The sequence below is a fragment of the Chelonia mydas genome, chromosome 11, assembly GCF_015237465.2.
Source record: "Chelonia mydas isolate rCheMyd1 chromosome 11, rCheMyd1.pri.v2, whole genome shotgun sequence".
Taxonomy (NCBI): domain Eukaryota; kingdom Metazoa; phylum Chordata; order Testudines; family Cheloniidae; genus Chelonia; species Chelonia mydas.
In genome coordinates this window covers 44708630-44717648 of record NC_051251.2, presented here as the reverse complement: position 1 = coordinate 44717648, position 9019 = coordinate 44708630, and the positions used below count along the sequence as shown (strand labels likewise).

Genomic DNA, 9019 nt, shown 5'->3' with positions numbered 1-9019 from the left:
GCTAGCCCCACAGCCTGGTAAAGCTGGGCCTGGCTCAGCCAAAGACCTCTCAGCAAGCAATATGGGAAAGGCATAGCTCATTGGTGCAGGGGCTGCATGAGTCCTACACAGGCCCCTAATAAGGGCAGTCAGGAGGGAGGGCTAAAGACTGGGTTTTAAACCATTGCAAAAGTTGCTGCTGTGTACGCGCCTTCTTGACATTCATGTTCCTGCATTTCAGACATTCCTTTTGACAAGTCCTACTGAAAGAAATATCTAGTTAGCAGTAAAAAGATTTTTAACTGTAACAAAAAAAGCATATCTACCTGGTTTCAAACACAAACTTTCAACTTGCAATTTAAAAATATACATATAAATAACCAATTTAAGGCTCATGTATGAGGTCCACTTACTTATGTGACCTGATGATTGACAGATGCATTTGGTAGCTACTTAGTCATTGTAGGGGAAGAGACTGTAAGGTTGGATCTGACGGGCAGGACCACTATTGATTTGACTGTGTTCTGTGCTATTTAATAAAAATCCTTCCTCATAATTTCTTCTTAAATCTGTGATGTAACTAATTAGCAACTGCAAATAAAATGATTGGACTTTAAAGTAGAATAAACTCTGAATATACTGGTTCATTTTCTCAGTGAATCCCTTTTGTGCTGCCAAAATTAGTACTGTCCATCAGACCAACAGGTGGTGTATGATTGCATCTCCCATGATGCTTTTTTTTAGAAAACCAATCAGAAGTGGCACTGACATGATGATGCAGAGCTGTCAGCAGATCAGGGGTATATAAAGTAAAACAACTATGTGAGCACTTCTGAGCAGTCGTGCATTCCCAGCCTCGCCTCGGGTGTAGGGATTGCAAAGAAAAGCAAAACTACACTGTCAAGACTGTGTAGTTTTGTTTTCAATGATTAGAGGCTCAACGATTCTCATATTGGGATTGTCTAAAATCTTACTCTGGATAAGGACGTCGTTTACGAAACTTTCGCTGGGCTTTGCCCACTCCTTTTAGGCACTCTTGAGAAATCAGGTTAGTGGCATTTTTTTAATAGTATAACTATATTTCTTTGTCAGTTATTAATCGTTTTGATAGAACACATCAATATAAATGTATATTTATGGGCATATGGTGTATGTGTATGTAATAAAAATATAGTCTATAAACACTGAACATTAAAGTTCTTTGTCAAGAATGTCGTCTTATGTTTCTGAATGTGAGTTTTGATAAAATTCAATTAATAGTTCTTTAAGTGCATTTGATATTAAAGAAACGTTTAAATTAGGCTTTGAAATGTATATGGAAATGTCAGTTAACTTACAAACTTTTTTATGTATGCTGGGAGTGTTCAAGGTTATATTACTCACAGATAAACCAAGAAGCTCCAAGAATAGCTCTGATAAAATGCATATGGTATCAGCTAAGCACTGATGACTTTTTAAGGGAATCAACTGCGAAGGTATCAATTACACAGCAGCTCTGGAACACTTGTCTGCTGTCAGTCATAGCTGGGGAAGTTATTTTTGGAGCCTGATATTTCAGATGCATACCTTTTAATCATAATTATACAAAAGCCTTATAAGTTCAAAATCTTAATCATTGAAATTTGTCTATCCAATGAGAGATTTAAACTTTCAATGAATTCATCATCAATTATACTTAATTAAATAATACCCAACATATTCTGGAGTTTGGAAATAATCTGTATAGTTTTTATACTGTTTATTTAAAATACTAAATTTTTTCTCTTTCAAATGACTGTCAAATCATTAATCCACGATTGAAGTAGATATGAGAAGAATAAGTATACATTAAAATAATTTGTACTATCTTGCTTTTGCACATTTTTGGAAATTGGTGTCATCAGGAGATTAAATGTCAGTTATACCTAATTTGTTTAAACTATTTCACAAATTGAAAAATTTCAGAAACAAAAAAATCACCCCATATACCAAGTTACAAAAAGTGTCAGTACAACTCATGAAGACAATACACATAGTGCCTTTCATGTAAATTTTCACACAACCCAATAGAGCATCAGATGCTGCCCCTTTTATTCACCTTGAATAGTACATTACTGCACATTTAGTCACACTGTGTAGGATTTTCAAAGGAGCCTACAGGAGTTAGGTGCCCTTATGTCATTGAAAGTGAATGGGAGTCAGGCTCCAAACAAGTCTGGGCTCCTTTGAAGAGCCAGGCACTGATTTCAATGGGTCTGCTCCTCAGCGTAAGATATTTTTCAACCCAGTTAAGGACGGCAGGAGCTGGCCCATAGTTAGATTTGAATAAAGGTTTATTTTCTTATATATTTATAATTATGTCTGGTACTGTGGCAATATCAGACGCAGAATCAAAAGTAAATGCACAACTCAGAGTATATAGGAATGTATCACTACAAAGTCCAGACACCTAAAAAAAGATTATCAAGATATCTCTTATCTGGTAAATCATGATGATAACATTATATTCACATGGTGGTTTTTTAATCAAGGAAATTATAACTTCAGTTTAAAACAGTGTGACCTTATTATTAAGGAGAGGGGTATGTAAGCATTAGAAATATTCAAACTTAATTCATTTAAATTCAACATACAATTAAAATAAGCCCTTTTAAAATAAAGTACAAAATATCTCTAATATGTATTCTTTTCCATGGCTTTCAGTGTGTTTCTTTTATACAAAGAATTATTATGCATAGGAAGAGAGGACACACTTTTTTTCCTTCAGATTTCACACCTTCCTGCAGTTGTTCAAGTCATGTGTGTCAGTGGCTACCTTATACCCTAGCTCATGTTTCAAAGGTAGCTGTTTCTCAGTATTCCAGATTGCACTGAGCTACTGTCTGAGAAATAGTTGAATTTTGTCTGCATCTTTAATGCCAATATGCTTTTGCATAAGATTATTCACTTCTTACAGTATACCTTAAAAAAGGGAAGCCTCCCAGCTGTCCTTTAATTATTAAAGGCCAACTAGATTGCAGACATCCACATTCCTTTTAAGTTGCTATTTAAAGCCTAATTCTGTTCCCAGTGAATCTAATGATGTTTTACAGAACACTTTCAATTCATCCCAGAACACTTTGGACCTGTATGAATAAGGATTATTTTCCCTTTATGACAGATGGGGCGATGGAAGCAAAGAGGCTAAGTGACCTACACAAGGTCAGACAATGAGTCAGGGGCAGAATCAACAGTAGGACCCAGTCTCCTGGTGCCATGCTTAATCCACTAGAACATAGCTCACTCCAATGAAGTCAATAGGAGTTGTATTATTGTCTTCAGTGGGAGCAGGAGCAGGCCCTACAAGTGAAATTATTATATTCCAACAATTCCAATATTAAAGCATAGTCAGGCCAATATGGTTTAAGGCTGAGAAGGATAAATCATTCCATACCATGTACAAAAAAAAAGTGGCAGTACAGTAAGAAGGGAGAGGAAATATGTACAGTAAGAACTTTAAAGAGCTTGGCATTTGACATCTAATTATGTTTTCCTCTTTCTTTCAGAGTGCCTATAAAGATGACGACAAAAGCACCAACGTTTACGCAGCCGTTACAAAGTGTTGTGGCACTGGAGGGTAGTGCCGCAACCTTTGAGGCTCACGTTAGTGGTAAGACTTATTTCTTTCTGACTACCTTCATTTCTTGGTCCTGAATTATTTATGTTGTGGAAATGTAAGGCAAACATACAATTGCTGATGCTTTAGATAGTCCTGTAATGTGATGGAGTAAAGATTGTCAGTACATGAATATATCCAAATCTGACAGCCCTGAAAAGGTCAAGTAATATAATGCCATTTCTTCAATGGATTAGCCTACTTCAGAAAGTGTTATCAGATTCCAGCAGACATACTGTGCAGAATTATGATGGATCAAAGGACAGGCCCAATTGTGCTACCACCTAAGTCTGTGGTCAAATTCTCATTGACTTCAATAGGAGCAGACTTGGGCCCCAGTTTACAAACCAAAGGAAGAAATAGGGATAAAAGTGCAAACTGAGCTAGTGAGAGATCTAGGGATGTATGCACAGAGTCTGTGGCAACATGACAGAGTGAGGGCCAAGCAGCAGGAGGTTCATTGCTGATCCAAAGCAAAAGGGGACCATTTTTTTTGTGCTGGGCACACTGGCTCATTTTCTGTTGACTTACGCCCCATTCAACCCCCTTGACTCTATGATCTTGGTGGAGTCATATGGTTGTAAGCACCGAATTTGGGCTTCTGTGCCCACTCAAAATGGTAGGAAAGTCTGTTTAGAGGTAATGTAAGATTGTCCAAACATAACTAAGATCATGGAGCAACTTAAAGAAGCACCTTCATTTTTAAATGAAGTGCCATATTATCAATTCTTAACGTACAACAAAAATAGTGAATGAGTCAGCATGAACACAGAGAATGTACAAAGCCCCACTCAAACCCTATTAGTTAATCAAAATAAGTGTCAGAGCAACCAATGCCTTGTTCCAGGAGTAGCTTTAACACATGCTCAGTATTAAGGAGAAGTGGCACAGAATGACATGGTTAAGGAAGTGTATTAGGGTGTTGGTGTTAGCACTGTGACTACCACATACTATAAAACAAAGCATACATGAACTGAAGTTGTACAATTACCCCCTGGCAGATATGTTGTCTGTCCAGCACCATAGCCACCTTTGACGTTTGCTGTGGCTGATAATCATTGCCCTGGTCTAAGATATACTTACTCCAAAGTGTGGCTGCCAATCATACTTTTGCACCCAGACCTATACCAACATTTTGGACTCTTTGATTAACATAGGATGATATGAACACCTCCATATGCCCATTTACATCTGTGGATTATTTTGTACCCACTTTTCAGGGTTTGATCCACTACTCCAGTGTTAGCCATCCCAGCCTTCTGTAACAGGGCGGAATTTTTGTTTGATGTAGGTGTCATATGAAGTTATATAGATATGCTGAGGAAAATCACCCTTGTAATAAATCCATTAACCATAAAAGTAAAATAGATAAATGTATCATTAAAACCAGTTATGATGCTGAAGTTCTTGATGAATGGATGATTTCAGCTATTTTCTTTTCATTTATAATAGCCTGTAATATCTGTGAGTGCAACTTAATTTAATACTGATAAGAGATACATCAGTTTTATAACTGCATGTACCATTCTTTTATTTTAGGCCCCAAACTTATGTGAACCAATATTTTCTTAGCTCTTATTCATGTTGTGGGATACTGGAACATCCCTCCCTCCCCAAAGCCACTCATCAGGTCTGACAGTTCTGGCAGTGATTCAGTATTCTGTTTTTCTAACGTACAACAAATTGTGAAGATTTTATTTCCTGGAATCTGACCTTCTCAATCACAGACAGTGTAACTTTATTTTTGTCACTGGATAGTGGTCTCTTTTATCAATCATTGTGCATATTAAATTCAATCCTTGTCTTTACCTTTGAATAAAGCCATTTTATATACAAGTCAAATATTATATATAATTCTAGATTGAATAGGAAGAGCACAATTAATCTGCGAGTACTAAAAGTGTGCTTAATAAACACTACAGGATGCAGCCTATAACACTAGAGTAAATAAAGTAAATTATATATATGAACCATACTATGAATTGCTTGTGTGTGTGTGTGTGTCTGTTTCCACAGTATTGTCTGGATTTTGCATTCATTAATAAAGAGTTAGCTTGCACTCCTGTTAGTTTATTTGGGTTATTCCCTTCCAAATACTGAGCAACAACAAGCCTGCATTTACAAGCTTCACTCTTGGTATGCTCTATGCTTGTGAAACTCAGACCCAAAGCGTCTCAAACTGGTCCCTTGAAAACTGAGCAACCCCCTAATCCTTGGTATTTGCTTAGCTACATCTATGAAACTATAAGCACCTAAATGTGGTGTTTCTATTTTTGGTTTGAAAAGTCTCTCTCTTTCCCAGACTGGTCACATACTTTTATATATAATGTCTGAATTATTTGATTTTTATATATAAATATAAAACAAAATAACTCCAGCTTATTTTTTTGGCCATGAAAAATAGCAAAATCTGCAACTTTTTGAAACAAGTCTAGAGTGATTGCAGACTCCCAACAAAAACTTTCTCCCTCACAGCCTATATTCTCATACCATCATATTCTTGGCCTCATACAGAGTTCAAATAAGTAACTGGGTTCTTTAGGGAGTCTTTGAAAGTGTTAGGGGGCAGAAGTCTGCAGCCTTAGGGCCTTTGGCGCACACAAAGATAGAGACTCTTGAGACTGTAGTAGCAGCTGAAGGGCAACTCTACTAGTGCAGCCTCAGGGCCGCCTCCTGAGGCTATAAAGGGCCTTTTCGCAATGGAACTGGTCCACTTCTGCAGTTGGGCATTATTGGAAGAGGTCATACATAACTTCACAACCTTGCCATGCATAGAACCCAACATTATGGGGCTTCTGCATGGCTGTGCATAAAAGGGATTCGGGGAAATGGAGGGGTGGATGGAGAGACATGGGTGAGGATGGAGATCCACCACTTAACAGATAGTTGGGTCCCTCCGTCTTAGAAAAGGGGTCTCCTGGGACCACAAAGAGTCCTCTCTTCTGGAATAGGCCCCACAGAGCCGCTTGTCTCCTGGTCTGTGACATGGGTAGTAGGATTCTTCTCCCTTCACAAGGATTCCTCTTGGCCGTCTGAGTACTGGAAGAGCATTTTCCCTGTCATGTTTAAGTTACCATTTGAAGTTGGAGGCCAATTATGACTATACATGGAGTCTATACTGAAAGTGGGAGTTTTTGCCTGAGGGATTTGCTCCTAAGAATATAATATATTTGAACAGTAAAATATCTGAGCCAATGTGGCTGCTCTCTGCTAGTTTATATGAATCCCTCATTCATTCACTTCTATGAGGCTTTGCTCATCCTCTCCAGAAAGATATAAAGATAACTCTTGATTTTACTTTTTGCTACAATCACTTTCAGTGGTAGCTTATTTAATAAATTCATTATTAGGGGAACTACTGTAATTCAGGCTGCATTTTCAATTTACTTCTTGTTGCCTAATGCTTGGATTATATAATTTCATTACAAGGAAACTGTACTTTATTTTTTTTATACTAGTGAATGAATCAAAGGCTGACCGCCATGAATTTCTCAATCTTTCATATAATTCTTAAATGAGACTAACGCCAACTCCCTTAACAGGGCTTTCAAATGGCGCAGGACACTGTTTGAGGAATTTCTTAATCTAGCAGCCTGTGAATTACACTAAAACCCTATGTATTGTCAAGACATCTGCATCAGGGAAATACCTTGAATGTTGTGATTTTATGCTATTGGTGTAATTGCAGACCTGTGCGCACGCAGCAATTCCCTCAGATGGTTGAAAACTGCCATACATCTTTGTAATTAGCAGAAGTATTTTGGGGCTCCTGGTCTATAATGATGCTGAAATTGCTTTCTTTATCTACCGCTTTCTGTAGGTTCCCCAGTTCCTGAGGTGAGCTGGTTTCGGGATGGCCAGGTTATCTCCGCTGCAACTCTGCCCGGCGTGCAGATCTCATTTAGCGATGGCCGCGCTAAACTCGTGATCCCCGCCGTGACAGCAGACAACAGTGGAAGATACAGCATACAAGCCACCAATAGATCTGGGCAAGCCACTAGTACCGTTGAGCTACTTGTCACAGGTACAGTATTGTTAAGGAGGGACAGCAAACTATTGGCACTTCCCCTTGTCACCAGAGATGAGGGAGCTAAAATAAAAATTATACATATATATTCCAAACTTGGATAAAAATAACACAAAAATATGAGATGGAAACACCATACAAGATAGCAACAACAAATTAAATTCCTGACTAGTAAAGCGAGCTAGATATTTTTCCCCAAAAAAACTCCAATATATACTTAGATTCCTTATAGATGTAGATAGGATTCTTCATCGCTTCATGGTGAATTTTCAAGTATTACTATTACAACAGTCTTCAGCAGTATAAACTATGAACCAGACTGTACAAACACTTACGAGTATAGTCCTTCCAGATGCCTGTCCTAACACTACAAGCCTTTATTCAAGAGTAATCTTTACTCACACAAGTAGCACCACCAACTTCAATGGAATTAGTCATGTCAGTAAAGATTATTCCTGTGAATAAGGGTTTGAAAGATAGGGTCCTTATTAACTTCAGTGGCACTGTACTCACATGAATATAGAATGGATCTGGCCCTTTCTTACCAATATAGGCCCTGATTCTGCGAACTCTTATGCACATGTTCAACTTTGCTCATGTGAGTAGTCCCATTGACAGCAATGGAAATACTCACATGAAGTTAAGTATGTGTGTAAGCATTTGCTGGATCAGGGCTTTACTCATGTGAGTAAAGTTAACAACATGTATATGTGTTTGCGGGAAGGAGGCCTTAATTTATTTTAATGTTAGACAAGGTGGCCCTCTTCTAAATCAATAGCAACTGGGAGATAAATAAGGAGATGTTAGTTTATATATAAAGGGTATTTGTAAAGAATTTAAAGGCTGTGAATGCTTCTAGAATTGGAAATATTTAGGACTTATGAAGTTGTCTTTACTGAGTGAACTTTAATTTTTCTAATTAAATTGTAGCTGAAACAGCACCACCAAACTTTACACAACGTCTACAGAGCATAACTATAAGGCAAGGAAAGCAAGTTCGACTTGATGTTAGAGTGACTGGAATCCCTACACCTGTGGTGAAGTTCTATCGGGATGGAGCAGAAATTCAAAGCTCCCTCGATTTTCAAATTTCACAAGAAGGAGACCTCTACAGTTTAATAATTGCAGAAGCTTATCCTGAAGACTCCGGAACCTATTCAGTAAATGCCACAAATAGCGTGGGACGAGCTACTTCAACAGCCGAATTGCTGGTTCAAGGTAATGGAGTTGAGGTTGTAAGCCATGAAAATAAGAACATGTACATTCTTGTTGTGGTATAAAGGGCACTGCTGCAATTAATGTTGATCAGCAATTTCATTAATAACCCATTTCTCAAGCGTTTGTAAACTTGTTTAAATGTTGTAAAAATTCGTTCCAAG

The 9019-nt window shown here is 37.8% G+C and overlaps 1 protein-coding gene across 1 annotated transcript in view; it reads left to right on the top strand.

Moving 5' to 3' along the window:
• Positions 1–809: 809 nt before the first annotated feature.
• The window catches only part of TTN (titin), a 309138-nt gene continuing 300928 nt past the window's right edge, over positions 810–9019 (top strand). Inside the window, exons 1-4 of the mRNA XM_043525559.1 lie at positions 810–1027; positions 3504–3607; positions 7434–7637; positions 8571–8858. Of these exons, the coding sequence (XP_043381494.1) occupies positions 3517–3607; positions 7434–7637; positions 8571–8858 (583 nt within the window). The 5' untranslated portion in view covers positions 810–1027; positions 3504–3516. The remainder of the gene's footprint in view (positions 1028–3503; positions 3608–7433; positions 7638–8570; positions 8859–9019) is intronic.